Genomic DNA, 21,258 nt, shown 5'->3' on the forward strand with positions numbered 1-21,258 from the left:
ACTTTCAGAATGACTCTACTCAACTCTCTATCCATAGAAGGCCCAGTGATACAAGACACAGATCCCTGCTTCGCAGACAGGCTGGTACCAGGAAAAGTGCACACATGTTTGGAAGCCCTCGGGAGAATTAGATCATTGTTTATCCTTGTATTTTCTTCTGCTGCCAAAGACTTGAATTCTTAGCTATGAGAAGCGAATAGCAGGCTTCCAACATGATGGTGTAAGTTCAGACTTGGAGGTGCTCACCTCTACTCCAAAGTAATAGTAATGATAAGTAAACTATAAAAAGAGAAACAAAAATGGCTTTATTAATTCAAAAACAAGATCAACATCTTTTCTGAACCAGTAACAGAAATGCAGAGCAGTCAGCAAAACCGAAGCCAGAGCCTCAGGTCTGGAAGCCGGCAGTCACAGACACACGTTTGGTCCCAATGGTTAAGAGAGAGAAAAGTGCTTCACAGAAGAAAGGTGAGCTTAAAGGCAAGGGTGAGTCTTCCCTGGTTATGAAAAGAGGCTGAAAGTATAGGATGATGACATGTTTCCTGGGGATAAATATTTACAGGAACTGTTGGCTGTGGAAAGCCTAGAAGACACGTAGAGTCTCTCCGGGTACAGAGTCAGATGCTTATCGCCTAGTAACCAGGTCTGCAATCTCAACATCACTGTGGTCCACACTTACAAAGACCATGAAGTCTGGTTCTGAGCTGGGGCCTGAGGGAGGCAAGCAGAAAGCTACGAGAGAGCAGATGCACAGAGAAGGAGAAAAAAGAACAAAATAAAAAGACGTCCCACTAAAAATGGGCCTGCCACACAGAATTCCAAAACACATAGTGAAATGCAAAGCTAAGGTAGATACTCAACAAAAATAAAAAATCAAGAATCCGAATGTGATTTCACTCCAGGAAAATAAACTGAACGACCAAGCACTGAACGACCAAGACTAAGATTAGGATGTGCAAATAGATACCTAACAGAGAAGCATGTACTGGACATAAATAAGAAATTACAGAACAGAAACAAGTAGAAATAAAACCTAAACTGGAAGATTGGGAATAAAAAGCAAATTTGAAGTCCTGCAAATAAAAAAGTCATTAAACCAACCCAATAGCAAAACAGGGTGTGATTTAAGGGCGCTTTAGTTTTAGAAACACAGGATAAATGCCAGAAGCTGAAATGGGGCACCTCTAGGGGGCAAGACTTGGGGAGCAGCAGCAGAGAGCGTGTACTACGGTTTTCACTACAGGTCTAGTACTTCAACTTTTAATAATTTTTTTTTAATTAAAAGACTATAAGAAATAACAAAGGATTACTTGAAGGATATGCAGTCTTTGCTTTCTTCTATATAGTTCTATAAGTTTTACTCTTGGAATGAAGTAAGCTAGAGAGATAAGAACCTAGATTACATAAATTTTCACCTTCCTTACTTCTTTGATTAGGCTATAATGTGAAATTATGTCAATTAGCCACACTGAAGAATATTATAAAAGTCAGCTATTGAAATCTTTGCGGATGTCTGGACAAGGATATTGATCATTCAGTCTCAGTGGGACCTGTGGCGGGGGCCTCAGAGACAGGAAAAAACTGCTTCAGCTAAGGAGCATGTATGTGCCGTCTTCCAGCTACTGTGCACTTTGAAATTAGTCTTAATACAACTCCCTCGTATTACAGATGATAGAAAAAAACCAAGAGAGGCTGAATGCCTTGTGCAACATAGATACAGGATGGACTGGAATCCAGCACTTTTTTTTTCTTAAATGATTGAGATTTTCTTGGCTATTTAAGATCAGTACACAGATATTTGGCTGCTGAGAAATTCAGAGCAAATTTGTAGTTTATTTCTTGTCATGCTACAGGTTCATATGGGATGCATTCTGGGTTCTAACTTGCTTTTATCTGATTTTTTTGTCACTTATTTTACAAATCAGTGTAAAATGTATGGCTGTTGTGTGGCATATGCAGGTATATATTACTGCATACATGTGTATCATGTACGCACGTGTGCCTGAAAGCCACTTCAGAATCTTTTGGATGGGGGAAGGTTATAATCAGATTAAACAAGTGAGATCAGATAACTGAAGAAGAGAAGAGAGGGAAAAGGAAAAGAGAGAAAAAACAAAAAAACCAAGGTAGGCTGGACTTTGGGGACATGATCCTGGAGGACAGTAAATGCTGTGCTGAATTTGAGGTTTATCTTGAAGACTAAAGGTAATGCTAAATATTTTTTAAAGTCCTGAATAAAGCATGGAAGTAGTGCTGTTTCAGAAAACTTACTCTGAAACCAGGTACAAGACAGATGAAAGAGAAAGAAATTTGCATGTCACGTGACTATTTAGGGGCTATTTCAATAATCTAGGAATGAGGCAAGAGGGCTGTGAGTAGATCGACACTGTGTTTTAAAAGGAAGATCATATGTAAAAGGTATTAGGAAAGAAAGTGACATGGAAAGTAAACATTGCTTTTTCTTTTGCAATAATACAGGTGACATCCAAGGAAGTATACTAGGTACTATCCACAAACTTATGGAAACAATCAACTCCATTTAGTCTCTTCTGTTTCTATTACCTTGGATTTTGACCTGCACAAGCCAAATCATTCCAAAACCTTCTCTAGAAGGTAAGTTTTATTTCTTCCAGAAATTAAGGTGTTGCTGCTTACAAATGAAAGCTAACTCCACAAATGCAAATTACCCCTGCTACTAAAAGGCCTCTTGCCTTCCTGAAACACGACACCAGGCAAGTCCAGTAACATGCAGATGTAGGCACATAATAAATATTACTTGATGCAGAAACCTGTTGAGACGAATTTTCTAGGTTCCAAGAAAAGCAGAAAAATAAGCTTGAAAACTTTAAATCTAGGAACTGAAATAAATATAATTTTTGACTGAACTAATTTTGAATGTATGCTCTTTGGGGGATGCACTAAATTGAATTCACCTCTATATTTTTCAAATCAAATAAACAGTATAGAGAATTCAGAGGAATGTATTGCTAAACAGAACAAAATTCTCAAATAGAAACTTGAAAATATAACTGATGAACTAATTGAAATCAAGTATATATTCTCATCTAAATATATATTCTACTTACTTCCACTAGGAAAGATTTCATGGAAATAAGCTGTAATAGAGCCAGAAGGGGCCTTAAGATGATCAAGTCTTAATACCACTCCTCCCTTGTATAAATGTAAAAATGATGACATAAAAAATCAGAGAGGAAGACTGCCTTGCCCAAGATAGATACACAATGGACTGGAATCTAGCACAGAAATCAAGCTTTTTTTTTTTTTAAATAATAGAGATCTTCTTGGCTATTTTGAAGATCAGTACACAGATATTTCAATTTGCACACAATTCTTAAAATCTGAAAAATCATGTCCTTGTGATTCTTTCCTAAACAGATATTCTGGTGACTTTCCAGCTTAAAATTTGAAGGCAAATTTTTCTTAATAGGATATTAAGTACCAATATCTTCAAATATTGTTAAGTTGCTACATTGTAAATTTCACTAATTCACAACGTAATATCATATACACTGTACATTAAAATTTTCAGCTTTCTTTCACAGTATATTACCAAAGTTACTACAGAAACTGCACTACCATGGCCAAAGATGCTAGCGTGCAATTCTGACAGGGACAACCAAGACAAGGGATTTTCTTTAGGAAATGATCCTACTGAAAACAACACAGGAATGGAAATTCAAATGTTCAAGACACAGTAAATATACTGACTTCAAACTGCCATCTAATATGCTTTGTATTATAAGATATAAAAAGTAATCTCCATCTATGGTATGTTAAGTGGACATTCAAGACAATCAAAACCTCCTTATTCAATATCCCACTATTTTCTAGTACAAAAAAAAAAAAAACAAACAGATGTTTTTACCTCTTAAAAAAACTCTTGCAAGGGGAGGGAGGGACAAATTGGGAGAGTAGGACTGACATATATACATTATCATGTGTTAAATAGATAACTAGTGGGAAGCTTGGAGAAGGCAATGGCACCCCACTCCAGTACTCTTGCCTGGAATATCCCATTGATGGAGGAGCCTGGAAGGCTGTGGTCCATGGGGTCGCTAAGAGTCGGACATGACTGAATGACTTCACTTTGACTTTTCACTTTCATGCACTGGAGAAGGAAAGGGCAACCCACTCCAGTGTTCTTGCCTGGAGAATCCCAGGGACGGGGAGCCTGGTGGGCTGACGTCTATGGGGCTGCACAGAGTTGGACATGACTGAATCAACTTAGCAGCAGCAGCAGTGGGAAGCTGGTGTATAGCACAGAGCGCTCTGCTTGGTCCTCTGTGATGACCTAGAGGGGTGTGACAGAGGGGTGAGATGGGGGAGGGGTGGGAGGGAGGCTCCAGAGTGGGGGGTATATGTATACATATAGCTGATTCACCTTATTGTATAGCAAACTAATGCAGTTATGCTCGAAAAAAAAATTTTTTTTTAAACCCTTTACACTTAAAAAGGGAAGGAAGTAGAATTCTCTTCTTAAAAATGTTTCCAGAGCTTCTAAAAGTCTTGTATTTACAAAATATTAGATAAAAATATTCCTCTGGGTCAGGCCAGAAGGGAGACAGGGGCCACTGATATGACATAGCAGATGATATTAATCAGACAGCTTTTTTCTCTCCTGTTTCATCAGAGGCTAGACTTGGTTCATTTTTAGTTTCTCCATTTTCTACAGGTAAATCTTCTTCAGTTTCTTACTTAGGCATTTTGGCCGGTTTTCCCTTTGCTCCCTTTTTCCCTTTTGTGTGCACTTTTTGGTCTGAAGAGTTTCCTTTCCCGCTGCCTCTGTGGCTTCATGTCCACGTTTTCAGGAACAGGCTTAGCTGACAACCTTGCCCATCTCTTGGGCTCCCCATTCGCCACCCCTTTGGTGCAGCTGACCCTCCCCTTGGGTGTCATGATGGTGGTGGGGCGGCTGTGCGCCAGGTGCCTTTGGGCTTCTGTGCACCAATAGCCTTCCCAAAGCCAGATGCTGCCACGCCTCCTGCCCTCCAGTACTTTTTTGATGATACAGTTTGGCCTACCTCTAACACAATATTTATAATGGTTAAAGTGATATGTCAACTTGACTGGGTCATAGGGTGCCCAGACATTTAGTCAGACATTATTCTGGGCGTGCCCATGAAAGTGTTTTTGGATGAGATTAACACGTGGATAAATTGGCTTATTAAAGCAGATTGTTCTCCCCAGGGTGGGTGGGCCACACTCAATCAGTTGAAGCCTTGAATAGCACAGAAAGGCTGACTCCACCACTAGTAAGAGCAAACTCCTTCTCCCTGACTACCTTTTAGGTAGTCAGGATTTCAATTTCTTCCTCCCTTTGGACTCAAACTGAAATACTGGCTTTCTTGCATCACTGAGCCTACCAACCTTCAGACATAACTTATGCCATCAGCAACCCTGGATCCCCTGCCTGCCGACTGCAGATCTTGGGACCTGTCAGTCCCCACAATCACATGAGCCAAATCCTGATAATCAATCAATCAACCTCTGTCTCTTTACATGTGTGCATGCATATGCACACACAGACACACATAAACACCCTGCTCATTCTCGTTTTCTGGACAATCCTAATATCTCAAACTTTGAACTCAAAGGAGTAAAGAAAATGGTCTTAATGGATATGATAGACACTACAGATCAGCTACCAAAAAGCTATTCACAACTTCTCCTCCCTTAGCTTCTTCTAGTATAAAGGCTGAAAAGCCAAAATTCTGTTTCCTCACCTCTTTTACAGCTGCAGGAGTATGTGATGCAGCTCTGACCCATAAGATACAGGTGGAAATCCCCAGGAGAGTTTCCCTTTTTTCTTTGCCTTTTATCACCCCTTGTTTTTCCTGTATAGAGCTTGGATGACTCTGGGGCTTGAGTGCAGCAGTCATCCTGGGGCCATGAAGACAAAAGCATATGCTAGGGCTGTCTAAGGAGGAAGACAGAAAGATTCTGGGTCTGTGATGAGACCTACCAGTAGCTGCTCTCATGTTGGGCTGCTTCTCTAGAATTATTGAGAAAAACATATTATACTTACTAAAGCCAGTTTTCTTTGGGTTATCTGTTATTTGTAGCTAAACTCTTTCCTATTATTTCAGCCCATATTTCAACTATAACAATAAGCCAAAAGTGAACATGACCTGAGTTTTAATCAAATAATCACTCAAAAAAACAACTGAGGGTCTGCCGTATAGATGGCATGTGTGCTTGCATGCATAGTCATTAAGTCATGCCTGACTCCTTGAGATGCCATGGACTGTAGCCCACCAGGATCCTCAGTCCATAGCATTTTCAGGCAAGAATACTGGGGTGGGTTGCTATGCCCTTCTCCAAACTGGCAGGTAAGAGGCACTAAGTGCAACAGCCTTCCCATCCCCAACCAAGGATGCTGATGGGATGCTAGCTTGCTCCCAGCCATTCCAGGTAAAACTCTGTGAGGAATTCCAGGGGATCTCTGATTCCTGGAATGCTTGTGAATGGCAAACCGTAAACACTAAATTAGACTGAAGCTTGGGGAGCTATCAGCAATGAACCCAACTTTTCCCATTCCATTCATTTATTTCTATAATCTATGCTTTTTTTTTAAACTAATACTTATTTTTTTTTTACTATATGATGGGCATGGTTATGGCAAGTATCAGACTGATCAAATTAATCAAAGAGTGTTTTCATTAATTCAAGATGGTGTTTCATTCAGAAGATACATCCTATTAGCAAAACTTACCATTAACTGTTTTTTTAACTGCAGGATAATTGTTTTATGATACTGTATTGGTTTCTTCCATACAACAACATGAATCAGCCATAGGTATACATATGCCCCCTGCTTCTTGAACCTTTCTCTCTATAGCTATTTTTAATGAAAAACCAATCATGATCATTGACTTCTGCATCTTTAGAATGAGCTTATGTTCTCTTCTCATGGAGTGAAAGCAGCTACCTTTCTCCACTGATGTGGGCACCAGAAGCCACAGGTAGTTGTCATACAGTGGAAGGAGCACTCGGTTTATCAAAAGATCGGTGTTTGAGACTTGGTGCTACCACTTTCCCGTCATCCTATCCCAGAGGCACAGCTCTGAACCTTTCTGAGTTCTGTTTCCTAATTTATTAGTCTTAAATTCAAATGAGAAAATGATTACAAAAGAATTCCAACAAATATAAAACACTTTACAAAAGTAAGAGTTCATTAGACAACGTGACTGTGTGCAAACTAAGAGTAAATAGGTTCAGTGTAAGGAAAATATATGAGTAATATGAGAAAAGTTTATTATCTTTATGGCATTTATTTTGACTCTTCATTTCTCAGAAAGTAAAAGTTGCTGGATAAGGAATCTCCATCTGATTAAGTATTGCAGCAGAAAGGGTTACAGGAGGAACTTTAAAGAAATAAAAACTAGATAAAACTTGGTGTATTTACTACTGAGCAATAACTGTTACCACTCATATCCTAATTAGCCTTCTTGCTATAGGCTCTAATAGCACTCTGGCCTCCAACATCTTTTCAATTACATGTTTTACACCCACATTCCTTCTAGACTCCATAGATTGTTACCTGAGATTAAACCACTTGTTGCCTGGTGGTTGGTAAAAGTTCCAGGAAATAAAATATACACAGCACAATGAGTTATTTTATTTACCTCTGTTTCCTATTATGCACTGAGAGTCATTTACTTTTGGGTTAATGAAAAAATAAAAGCAGAGTTCTCTGCAAAATCATGGGGATATTGCCTGGGTGGTGTTTCAAGCTGGTTCCATACCACATACCTTGTCCTGGGTTTGACATCGGAAACAGTCACAGTCAAAGCAGTACTGGTCCCTCAGCTGCTTCCTGCGCTCCTCGCTGGTCATCAGCATATCCAAGTAGCAGATGGTGAGCTGCGGAGGCCAAAGAGAGGGAGGCGTCACATGGCTGCTGTGCCCACCTTCTTTAACAAACGGCTATTACTTCAAATTGTTAAAGTAAAACGTCTTTTAGTTACATACCAGAAAGTGTGAGGAGATGCTTCTTACAGTCTCTCCACTCAAATAATCACATGTAAAATTTTTTAAGGCATTACCTTCCAGTCTTTGTTAGGTGTATCATGCATTTAATATTTTAAAGAACTGGGCTCATCAACTCTATGTACTTTTGCACATTTTATTCACTAAACAGAAAATATCAAGAGCTGTTATACGTTTGGTATTAGTAAGTTTTGGTGATACTTTCTGCAACCACTGGCAATCAGAGAAGCCATATTAATCCTGGCAATCAAATGGATAGATTATGTAGCCAGATCGCTCTTAAATCCTTCTCAATTCTATAGCTGTTTCATGGAACTTAGGCTCAACCAGATTTGGACTGTTGGAAATGAGGAGACAGTTCTTTCACTTGTGAGGATTTAAAAAGATGGAACACTTTCCAGATAGGGAGAATTTAATGTCAGGATGCGATCACTGATGAAGGTAACTAACTTGACTTCCTTGAACCCTTTTAAATATAATAACTATGCCCTGCCTTGAGTTTTAAGACAGATTTTTCACTCTCCTCTTTAACCCTCATCAACATTCAAAATGCTAAGATTATGGCATCTGGTTCCATCACTTTATGGCAGATAGAAGAGGGAAAAGTGCAACCAGTGACAGATTTTATTTTCTTGGGCTTCAAAATCACTGAGGATAGTGACTGCAGCCATGAAATTAAGAGACACTTGCTCCTTGAAAGGAAAGCTATGACAAACCCAGATAGTGAATTAAAAAATAAAGACATTACTTTCATACAGTGAAAGCTATGGTTTTCACAGTAGTTATGTACAGATGTGAGTTGGACCATAAAGAAGGCTGAGTGCCAAGAACTGACGCTTTCAAATTGTGGTGCTGGAGAAGACTCTTGAGAGTCCCCTGAACAGCAAGGAGATCAAACCAGTCAATTTTAAAGGAAATCAACCCTGAATATTCATTGGAAGGACTGATGCTGAAGTTGAAGCTCCAACTCTTTGGCCACCTGATGTAAAGAGTTGACTCACTGGAAAAGACCCTGATGCTGGGAAAGACGGAAGGCAAAAGGAGAAGAGGGCAGCAAAGGAGGAAATGGTTAGATAACATCACCGACTCAATGGACATGAATTTGAGCAAACTCCAGGAGACACTGAAGGACAGGGAAGCCTGGCATGCCATTGTGCATGGGGTTGCAAAGAGTTGGACATGACTTAGCAACTGAACAACAACATGCCTTGCACCGAACAGTGAAAGACCACAGGTGAGAGGGCACACTTGAGGGACTTACCAGGTTTCTCTCTAGCCCTAGGTTTTCACTTCAAGATGCAGGTCTTTATGTAACATCAAGATGTTTAAACATTTCTTAGATCTCCTATCTACTGAAAGTATAATTCAAAACATACAAAACGGAACTCAAGATTTCCCCAACCTTTCCCTCACAGCTGGAACATTCCTCGTCTCAGTTGACATTAATTCATCTTTTGTGTTATCCAAGTGGAGACCTTGAGGTCGCCCCTGATTTCCCTTGTTTTCACTTTTCCCACTGAATGCACTAGGAAACTCTGTGGGCTCATCCATAGAAATACATCCAGAACCACTCATGTTCTACCTTTTCCTCCTATTCCATCCTTGTCTGAGTCATCATCATCTCTTGCCTGTAATATGCAAGTCTCACCAGGCATCCCTGCTTTTCCCCTGAGCTGCCTGCACTCCATCCTCTAAACCAGAGTGATTCACTTAAAAGGTCAGTTGGATCAGATCTTTCCTCTCTTCTAAATGTTCCAACGGGTCCTCCTTTAGCTTAGAGCAAAAGCCAAGTCCTTACAATGGATTCTCATAACACGACTCAAAGTGTGGTTCTACAGCGTGGATTATAGGTCTATGTTGAAGTGAGTACAGAAATGCAAAGGAAACATTTAGAAATTTTGACATCAGTCTGGTAAGAGAAATTTTATGTGGCTCTAATAATAAAATATTAGGCTCTTAAGTTCACTTTTCTAGTAATTCATTTTCATTAAATCTTATAAAACTATCAGCTGACCATGGATTAAGGAAAAAAATAATAAAGAAACTGGTCCTTCATCACAGGTAGTGAGGGCAGCAGTGGCTTCATAAAGGTCTGTTCCCATCTCCTCTCCCCTCCTGGCTATTTCAGGCAGCGCAGCCCCACCGGGGTTTCACACACATACCTGCTTCAAGGCCTGCACATGGGAGCTTCCTCTGCCCTTGCCTCAGCTCTACTATGGTGACCTCCCTCAGCTCCTTTGAGTTTCCATTAAAACTGACTTTTTCACTGAGGTCTAACCTTACTACCCTATTTATCTGGCTACTCCAGGTCTTTAGTTGCAGCGTGCAGGATCTTTAGTTGTGGCATGTGGGATATAGTTCCCTGACCCAGGGCCCCCTTGCACTGGGAGCTCAGAGTCTCAGCCACTGGATCATGAAAGAAGTCCCCTTACAACCTTATTTAAAATAACAACTTGACTCCTCCCTCACCCAAGGACTCCTAATTTCCTCATCCTCTTCTAGTTTTCCTTTTTCTGGACCAGATCAGCTAGTGACACACTGCATAAATTATTTCTTTATTTGCTTTTATGTATAGAAGTAATTAAGGGGGGTTGCCCTTTCACTTTTCACTTTCATGCATTGGAGAAGGAAATGGCAACCCACTCCAGCATTCTTGCCTGGAGAATCCGAGGGAGAGGGGAGCCTGATGGGCTGCCGTCTATGGGGTCAGACAAAGTCGGACATGACTGAAGTGACTTAGCAGCAGCAGCACCTGTGTGGTGGGGGAAGAAGCGGGTAGTAAAGGAGGAGGCGGCAGGATTATCCACTGAGGGAGATGACAAACACTCCCTAGAGTGGAACATGCCACGTGGCTTTCTGAGACTTAAAAGAAAGCATCTCCTGTCTACTAAGCCTGATCTTTCCTGTCTGACAGCATGGTAGGGCAGGGGAGGCCATACCCTGACAGAAAACATGGCTTCGGGAGGCCTTGTTAATGCGGTCAGTGGGGAAGAACATCAAGTTCACCCTGGCCATCACCAGGGAGACAGAAGCCGCAGCCTCAGCTGGCTGGCCCTCTATAAACCCTTCCCATGTGAGGCGGCTATAACATGCTGCTCCACGAGCAGAAAACAAGAGTGCCTGTCTTTAAGGAATGTACACTGACGTTACTGAATATCTATGATGTGCTGGGCACTCACCAGTGAAAACCAGCCTAGGTCTTAGATCCATTTGGGAATTGCACCCACGTCTATTGATTCAGGCTGACGCTCTTTTTACAGTAAAACGGTTCATGCCTCTGCTGGGGTGCTGGGTCGGGGAAGAGGCTGGGGAGTAGAAGTGCGTCATGCGGGGTCTTCCGTTGCAGCGCGCGGACCCTCTACCTGTGTCGTGCTGGCGCCAGAGCGGGTAGCCTCAGTGGTTGTGGCACATGGGCTTAGCTGCCTGTGGCATGTAGGATCTTTCCAGATGAGGGACTGAACCCATGTCCTGTGCACTGGCAGGCGGGTTATCGGAAAAGTCCCTACAACTCTAGTTCTCCATCCAGCCCAATGGCTCTTAGTCATCAGCCCCAAATATCAGGATTAACCAGTAGTTATTGGGTGATTCCATCATGCTCCGGGTGAAACCAACAAAACCAGGGCCTTTCTCACCAGAGGAATATGCTTGACAAACCTGAGTTTATTACAAGGGCCAAAACTCATGAGTGATCATGCCAGCCAGAGAAAGGGCAGCAGGAGGCCAGTTATTTCATTTAACCCCAATAGAGAGACTCCTACGGCCTCCCTCGGTATCCTGTAACTGCCTGGAACCATTACCTGGACTGTGTAATGATCTTCCAGCTGGCCACCCTGCTGCCTTTAGCCTACAGTACATCTTCTAAATTGGTTTAAGGGAGATCTTCCTAAAGCTCACATTTGATCATGTCATTTGTCTACTACACAAAGTTCTGATGGTTCCTCTCTGAATAGAGGATGAGGGTACACAAGGCTTCCCAGGCTGATTTTCTGTCTGCCTTTCTAACCTCAAAATGCCCCCCTGCACCCTTTGGCGGTTTAGTTGCTCAGTCACATCTGACTCCTGCAATCCCATGGACTGTAGCCCCCCAGGCTCCTCTGTCCACGGGATTTCCTAGGCAAGAATACTGGAGTGGGTTGCCATTTCCTTCTCCAGGGGATCTTCCCAACCCAGGTTTAGAACCTGGGTCTTCTGCATTGCAGGCGTATTCTTTACCCTGCCCACTACCATCTTCCATAATTATGTATATCCAACATAACTATGTTGAAACAGTGTACACCATGCAATGTGTATGGTATTGACCTTCACCAGCCAATGAATGCCCTTTCACCCATTCTCAGTCTATTCAGAACTCTCTCCTCCTTCAGGCATGGCTCAAACAGTACTCCTCCAATGAAGAATGCCCCATTCTTCTCCTTGGGCCTCTTTCACACCAGTGAAGTTTGTAAAATACACTATCAAAACTGAAGGTCTCAACAGTGAAAACATTTTTATCCATAATTTTTTTTGGAAAAAAAAAATCCAAAATACTAACTAGTGATGACAGCTAAATCATTTTATCAACCAGAGCTAAAAACCTTTATCAAAGACTCACTGACTCACCAGTTTTAATGGAGAATCTGCTCACTCAATATAGGGCTCATTTAGTGGGAAAATATATCTGAAACTTTGCCATTGATCAGTGGATGTTTTAATGGCAAAGAACAAGATCACATTAAAATATTAATGCTACTGACCGTAGCTTTGCCATTTTAGTGCAGCTCTTATGGAAAATGCAGTATATCATTCCCAACATTAGATTAATATCCTGAAAGATATTTGCTGGATATTTAATTTGTTGCTTACTTGAAAATTTCAAGGCAAAATGAATCCCTTTTACATGAAGCCCATCTTCTCATTATGTATTTCTGAGTGGATAATAAGATCAAATTAAAATTAGACTCTGTTTTCATTTCTCAAATTACACTGTCACAATTATAAATTTTTCTAATACTGGCTCTGAATTGAAAATAGACTTTGAAAAATCCTTCCTCTCTTATTAGAGTAGGATTGACATATACACACTACCATGTATAAAATAGCTAGTGGGAAGCTGCTGTATAGCACAGGGAGCTCAGCTCGGTGCTCTGTGATGACCTAGATGGGTGGGATGGGGGTGGTTAAGAGCAAGGGTGTAGATACATACACACACACACACATATATACATATGGCTGATTCACGTTGTACAGCAGAAACTAACACAAAACTGTAAAGCTATTGTGTGTGTGTGTGTGTGCTCAGTCATGTTCGACTCTTTGTGACCCCATGGACTGTAGCCCACCAGGCTCCTCTGTCCATGGGATTTCACAGGCAAGTATACTGGAGTGGGTTGCCATTTCCTTGTCTGTAAAGCAATTATACTTCAATAAAAATAAATAAATAAAATCTTTTTAAAAGAAAAATAAAAATCCTTCCTCTCTTTAAAATCAAACTTAAATGCTAATCATGTCTCGGGTCTTTGTCACAACCTTGTAGCCAATTTTCAAATTCTGCTAATTCTCAGTTCAGTCAGTTCAGTCACTCAGTTGTGTCTGACTCTTTGCGACCTCATGGACTGTAGCACACCAGGCTTCCCTGTCCATCATCAAATCCTGGAGCTTGTTCAAACCCATGTCCATCAAGTCGGTGATGCCATCCGGCCATCTCATCCTCTGTCATCCCCTTCTCCTCCTGCCTTCAATCTTTCCCAGTATCAGAGTCTTTTCCAATGAGTCAATTCTTCCCATCAGGCAGCCAAAGCATTGGAGCTTCAGCTTCAGCATCAGTCCTTCCAATTCAGGGTCAATTTCCTTTAGGATTGACTGGTTTGATCTCCTTGCAGTCCAAGGGACTCTCCAGAGTCTTCTCCAGCACCAAAGTTCAAAGGCATCAATTCTTCAGCATTCAGCTTTCTTTATGGTCCAACTCTCACATCCATACATGACTACTGGAAAAGCCATAGCTTTGACTAGATGGACCTTTGTTAGCAAAGTAATGTCTCTGCTTTTGAATATGCTATCTAGGTTGGTCACAGCTCTTCTTCCACAGAGCAAGTGTCTTTTACTTTCATGGCTGCAGTCACCATCTGCAGTGATTTTGGAACCAAGGAAAAAGGCTGTCACTGTTTCCATTGTTTCCCCATCTAATTGCCACAAAATGATGGGACCAGATGCCATGATCTTACTTTTTTGAATGTTGAATTTTAAGCCAACTTTTTCACTTGCCTCTTTCACTTTCATCAAGAGGCTCCTCAGTTCCTCTTCACTTTCCGTCATAAGGGTGGTATCATCTGCATATCTGGGGTTATTGATATTTCTCCTGGCAGTCTTGATTCCAGCTTGTGCTTCATCCAATCCAGCATTTTGCATGATATATTCTGCATATAAATTAAATAAGTAGGGTGACAATATACAGCCTTGACATACTCCTTTCCCAATTTGGAACCAGTCCATTGTTCCATGTCCGGTTCTAACTGTTGCTTCTTGACCTGCATACAGATTTCTCAGGAGGCAGGTCAGGTGGTCTGGTATTCCCATCTCTTGAAGAATTTTCCACAGTTTGTTGTGATCCACACAGTCAAATGCTTTGGCATAGTCAATAAAGCAGAAGTAGATGTTTCTCTAGGACTCTCTTGCTGTTTCTATGATCCAGTGGATACTAAAGGAGTCATATGCATGTGTGTGAGCATGCCTGCTCAGTCACTCAGTCATGTCTGACTCTTTGACACTATGGACTGTAGCCTACCAGGTACTCTGTCCATGGGATTCTCCAGACAAGAATACCAGAGTGGGTTGCCATTTTCTACTCTAGGGGATCTTCCCAACACACAGATTAAACCCATGTCTTAAACCCAAGGATCAAAGCCTGCATTGGTAGGGGAATTCTTTACCACCGAGCCACCTGGGAAGACCTAAGGAGACACAGTAAGACACAACTGCCCGTGCTCACGAACGTCGCAGAATGGAGACGTCACTAAAAGAGCCAGAATAAATGCCAAAGAAATATTAATAACCACTCTAAGAGAGGTCTCAGAGAAAAGAATCTCAGAATTTGAGAAATCAGGAAACGCTTTATAGAAGAGATGATATTTGAGGGGTAAATAACATTAAGAAGGTAGAAATGCTGGGGAAGACAGAGCCAGTGAACAGAGAAAGTGTATAATGGTAGGAAAACATTTATTTTCTGAACAAAGTGGTATAAAAAGGACTTACGGGGACAATTCTCTCTGTTGAGAAGCCATTTTAATAAGGACTGTAGGGGGAAATATCTGAGTCTACAGGGCAGATGCTGAGCAGAAAACTACTTTGTGTGAGGCAAGAAGGATTTGCTTGTTGCTCCAGAGATGGAAAGTAAAGGAAATGAAATAAGCACTAAAAGACGGTGTTTTTCAACTAAATGAAAACTAACCAAGGAGAATAATTGGCAGCCAAGCCTAGAAAACAAGATATGAAGAAATTTCTTTGTTGTTTCTGAGAAGTCCAATTGTTTCTCATAGTTTTCCTGTTTGCTTGTCAGGTTACCTATTTTTTTTCTAATTTAATAAAACAACAACAACATTATCAAAAGGCAGCCATCGCTCAGCTCCCAAAATAATGTTGTGGAAAATGGATAGCAGTCCCCTTCTTCCCTGGCTTGAAGTCACATATGGTCTAAGGAAAAAAAATCTAAATTCCACATATTGTTGACAGATATCCCCATGTACCTACTACACCAATCCTAAACACTGGAAATTCAATTAAGTGGCTGATAAGAGACAGCTTATTCAGTTACAACTCAGTTTGGAAGCAGTCTTATCAAAGCCAAATCCCTGTCTACATAAAATATGGTACCTCTGAGTTTAGGTTTTATTGGCTGAGTGCTGCATAAATGCAATAAAAGCTTATGATAGTCTGTTTTCCTTGCAGTAAATATCCACTTTAGCAAATTGGAAGGTAGAGGGAAACTGGGTTCTAAAAAGCATAAATATCTATAACCCAGAATTCAGAGTAGGCACTGTGCAAACTCTGTCAGGCTCGGGTTCAACAGTGCTGGAGTAGCCCATCCACAACTGTCTTATGAGTCTTCGGACTTCTGAGAAGGGCCCTCATCAAAAGAGGCTGGCTGGGCAGCCTGCAGAACTGGAAAGGTCAAGGCCAGTTCAGTGCTGGAGGTCATACTTCCTGTCCTCTATTCCCTTCACATTTTTGCTGGGACAGTTACTCTGAGAAGTTGACGCTGATAGGTTTGTAAAGGCCCAATGACAACCTGAAAGAGCATAAAACCTGTTTGCTTTCTTAACATAAAGGTAAAAATGAATCATCCTTGAAATGTAATTAACAGCCTTGGGAGTAAGTAAACCCTTGAGATCTCTCACAAGCTTGGGCTGACCTCTCTGACTACAGAAGGATGACCACTTGCAGAGATGCAAGAGGCTGATGGACTGTCATATGCACAAAACACACACACTATCACACACATACATGTCTCTCCCACACACATATGGTAGGAACTTTTCATCATCCAGGAAAATGATGATTAAAAAAAAAAGTTAGCCCACTTATATCTGGAAGTAATGATGGTTAAATTAGTCTCTGGGCAGAGGTATTCTTTTTTAGTTAATTTTTTATTGTAGTATAGTGGCTTCCCTGGTGGTTCAAATAGTAAAGAATCTGCCTGCAATGTGGAAGACCTAGGTTCAATCCCTGGGTTGGAAGGATCCTCTGGAGGAGGGCATGGCAACCTACTCCAGTATTCTTGCCTGGAGAATCCCCACAGACAGAGGAGCCTGGTGGGCTACAGGCCATGGGGTTACAAAGAGTCAGACATGACTGAGCAACTAAGCACAGCACGGCACATAGTTGCTTTACAATGTTGTGTTAGATTCTTCTGTACAGCAAAATGAATCAGTTGTAGGTATACATATGTACAGCTGATTCCTTTTGGACTTTCTTCCCATTCAGGTCACCACAGTGCATCAATAGATGAATGGATAAAAGGGATTTGATATTTACATACAATGAATATTATTCAGCCATGTAAAGGAATGAAATGGGGTCATTTATAGAGACATGGATGGACCAAGAGAATGTCATACAGACTGAATTAAGTCAGAAAGAGAAAAAAAATCGTATATTAACACATATATGTGGGTAGAGGTATTATATATATCTTTTCTTCAGCAGAAAGACAATGAAAAGCTGCCCTTCAGGCACAACTGGTTTTAATTGAAAAAGAGGCCAGCCAGTGGGAAACATGGGTTCCTTACCTCCTCTCCCACCTCAACGTCTCGGACTGCACGCAGCAAGAGGTGGGGCCCGTTGAACACAATCGAACAGTTGGGGTCACAGCTGTGATTGAGCAAAGACATACTGGAGAAGAGAAAAAAAAAAGGAGAATACTGTGGCTCAGTAGACAGAATCAAACATCTACATTTAACAACTATAATGGCAAAAGACACTTTAATTTAGGGGCAGGGGGACAGGTAGGGTTGACAGTGTACCAGGGATTGAGTCCTCTGGGGGCACTAACCTACTTCCCATGAAGTGAAAGGCTCCCTGGGTGAAAGCTCATTAGGGAAGTTTGTTAATAAACTTTAGGGGATGGAGAGGTGGCTTACTAGGTACCAGCTACTAAGGTGACCCAACATGAGGATGGGGGAAAACAAAAAAACAAACTGCCTTGCAAAGGAAAAATTTCTGAGGTAAAGGGATACCTTATTTACTTCTGAGGTAAGTAGGAAGCAGCCAAAATACCCCTGAGCTTCCCACTCAGGATCACATTTGTTGAACTCCTTCGGTGGAACTGCCAACTTCACTAGAACACATGCGACCGTGTCGCAGAATAATTAGAAGTACTTCCTCTTCAACAGAATGTTGAGATTATCTCACTACCAAAACCCTCATGCATTCCAGGCCGTGGCCAAGTCATTTCATTACCTTGGAGGAATACATTTACTTTTGGGGAAGGGAATGTATTTAAGCTGCCACCACATTTGATAATAATTAGAAATAACTCTAAGTGGGTATTCATTATGTAGAAAGCACCTTCTTAGCACATGAGCATGTTGATCAAATTTCATCATCACAATAATCTGACGAGAGTCATTTATTGCTCCACACCATAAACCTGTGGTTTATAACACATGAGAAATAAGAAGCTGACTTCTCAGATTCACAGTTAATTATAAGAAAAGACCCTCTTTGTATTTGGACACTAATAGTCTGAAAACAAAATGAAACTCAGAGTGCTCGTTGAAGGAGAATCTAGCAGCTCGGCGATACAGATCACCTGGGTGAGAGCTGGAGAGAGCTCTTTGGGAGACCAGAGCCTAAGAGGGTTCCACCTCGTGGAGCACTGGGGTTCAGAGGAGGCTGAGCCAAAAGACAAAATGGACCCAACTGGTGCATTACAGCATGTCTGGTATAATAATCATCTGATCAGCCCAGAAGGCTAGGAATAAGATCAGGGCAGGGTGGTTTACTAGCACCCACAACCCCTAACTTTTTTTTAATGTTGGTGGTTTTTTTTTTTCTTTTTGGTCATGCCATATAGCATGTGGGATCCTAGTTCCCTGACCAGTGATCAAACCCACACCCTCTCTGCGGGAAGCACACAGCTTTAACCACTGGACCACAGGGTAGCCCTCAACACAATTCCCAACAAGAATTTAGGTCTGAGGTCTGCCTCTCCATTAATAGCAGAGAATATAATGTGGGGTTATAAAACTGTTTTCTTTAAACTTCACATTTTCCATTTTTCTTGTAATTTATCATTAAGTTTCAAGCTTAGCTCTCAAACCAGCTGCATGTAATAGCCTTTCTAGCTACTTTTAAAAGGTTGGAGAGCTGGGTGGGAATTAAAGAGGCTTCTTCCAGTAAATGAAATAGCATCCACCCTACCTAGGATACAGGCCAACACCAACTTCCTGCATCTCTGCATTACAGATGGTGAAAGAGTTGCAGATCACCTGTAAAAACAAGAGGGAAACAGTCAGGATTACCTGTCACCTAAGAAACCTCATAGGCAAAAGAACACAAATTGTCAAAATAAAATGCAAGAGCCTTTTAGTAGCTGCTTTGGAAAGACTCAAGCCAAACATGGATACTCTTCCATTTGTAAAAGAACATGTCTGGGACATATCTTCCTTAAGTTTGAGAACTGATGACATATGGATAATCTTTAAAAACAATATTTTTCTGTCAATATCATGGTGACACAATAAAAAGGTCATGATATGATGCATGAAAATCTAAATAGTATGTAGTGTATAAAGAAGGCTGAGTGGTGAAGAATTGATGCTTTTGAATCGTGGTGCTGGAGAAGACTCTTGAGAAGCCCTTGGACAGCAAGGAGATCAAGCCAGTCAATCCTAAAGGAAATCAACCCTGAATAGTCATTGGAAGGACTGATGCTGAAGCTCCAATACTTTGGCCATCTGATTTGAAGAGCTGACTCATTGAAAAAGACCCTGATGCTGGGAAAGAATGAGGGCAGGAGGAGAACGGGTGACAGAGGATGAGATGGTTGGATGGTGTCACCAATTCATTGGACATAAGTTTGAGGAAACTCTGGGAGATAGTGAAAGACAGGGAAGACTGGTGTGCTGCAGCCCATGGGGTCACAAAGAGCTGGACACGACTTAGTGACTGAACAACAATGCAGTGTGTGATCCTCTTCTTTAAATATACACACAGACAGACAGACATATATTTTATATATATATATAATTTGTATACATAAAAAAAAGAACTTTGGGTGGTTAAATGCAGAAATATCAACAACATCAAATATCAACATCAAAAACAACCACCACCACCACCACCACAACAACGATAAAATCCTGAGGCTTAAACCAGCACAATCTGATCCTCTCCATCAAGTATTCAAAATTCAGAATGCATATAATCTATTTACTGAGAACCAGAGTCTCACCATGTTAAGATTTTTCACGCAAACAAACTGCCTACAGTTTCCGAATGCCACTGTGTATCTGGGGAATAACAGCAACTTGTCTTTTATTCCTACAAAGGGTGAAGTACATCCTGAGTAAGTCTGCGATCCAAACTGATGACCAACCATATGAGCACAGGAAGTACTTCAATCAGGCTATGTACAGCACTGACTTGGCACATGAAACCCCACACTGAGTGTACAGCACGGTCCTATATCCTATGAGGTGATGGGGCAAAAGAAATAAAAGATACAATCACTGCACTTGGGGAACTTAAAACCTATAGAAGGGCATATAGAACCACAGAAAGAGCAATGGACTTAGAAAATCTAGGGCCTGACCATAAATCCTGCCTCAGGTAGGTATTAGGGATAGAACAAGAAAGAAAAAAAATTCCTGCCTTAATGGAGCTTAAGTCTAGCAGGGAAGACATAATTATTTGATAGAAAAATGACACATGTGGATAAATGCTAAGAAAGAAAGAAAGTAAAAGGGCAGAAAAAGGTGTTCAGGAAGGTTCTTTAGGACAATTAAGTTCTTAGGAACAATTAAGTTCCTTCCAGAAATCTGAAGGAACTCTGGAAATGAACATGTGTGTATCTGGGTGGTGATGGTTCGTGTCACAGCAAGTGCAAAGGCCCTGAGGTGGGAATGCTCCTATCTCAGGTACAAAAAAAACAGCAAGAAGGCGGATATGGCCAAAGCAGAGTAGGTAAGAAGAAGAGGGGTGAGATATGAGATCAGAGAGGTAGCTAGATCATATAGGGACTTATAGCCATGCCCGCATTTTACTGTAAATGAGACAGAAAGCCACCGTGTTTATTCTGACCAAGGATTGATTGGATCTGATTTCTGTTTTGAAAGAATCACCCTGGCTGTTCTGTAGTGAATGGCTATAGAAACTCACAACTGGAAGTAGGGGAAAGAGTTAGGAGACCAGGCCAACAGCCCAGGCAAGAGACGATGGTGGCATGGAGGTTGGTAGCTGTAGAAATTGGGAGAAGCAGGTGGTACTGCCAATGGATTGCTTATGGAGATGAAAAGAGCCAAGGATAATGTTCGAGTATGGGGCCTGAACAAGATTGCCATCGCCATATCTGTGAAGAAGACTATGAAAGGAGCCAGGTTTGGTTTCTGGAGTTGGGAGGAAGTCCAGGGGCTTTGTTTTAGCGATGCTAAACTTGAAGTGACCTATTAGACATCAAGCCAAGACTAAGAATGAGCAACTGGGGTTCAGGGAACAGTTAGGGCTGGACATTGACACTCAGGACAAAACAGAGCAAAACCCATCAAGAAGAAGACA

General features: G+C 41.3%; 1 protein-coding gene and 1 pseudogene across 2 annotated transcripts in view; both read right to left on the reverse strand.

Moving 5' to 3' along the window:
- The window catches only part of SMYD3 (SET and MYND domain containing 3), a 747,085-nt gene that overhangs the window by 149,051 nt on the left and 576,776 nt on the right, over nucleotides 1–21,258 (reverse strand). For both annotated transcript variants that reach the window (XM_040263614.1, XM_040263615.1), the window contains 3 exons: nucleotides 18,904–18,971; nucleotides 17,271–17,373; nucleotides 7,774–7,884 (listed from right to left, as the gene is read on the reverse strand). In XM_040263614.1, the coding sequence (XP_040119548.1) occupies nucleotides 7,774–7,884; nucleotides 17,271–17,373; nucleotides 18,904–18,971 (282 nt within the window). The remainder of the gene's footprint in view (nucleotides 1–7,773; nucleotides 7,885–17,270; nucleotides 17,374–18,903; nucleotides 18,972–21,258) is intronic.
- LOC120880315 lies at nucleotides 4,593–6,241 on the reverse strand (annotated as a pseudogene).

The sequence above is a fragment of the Oryx dammah genome, unplaced genomic scaffold, assembly GCF_014754425.2.
Source record: "Oryx dammah isolate SB20612 unplaced genomic scaffold, SCBI_Odam_1.1 HiC_scaffold_21, whole genome shotgun sequence".
Classification (NCBI taxonomy): domain Eukaryota; kingdom Metazoa; phylum Chordata; class Mammalia; order Artiodactyla; family Bovidae; genus Oryx; species Oryx dammah.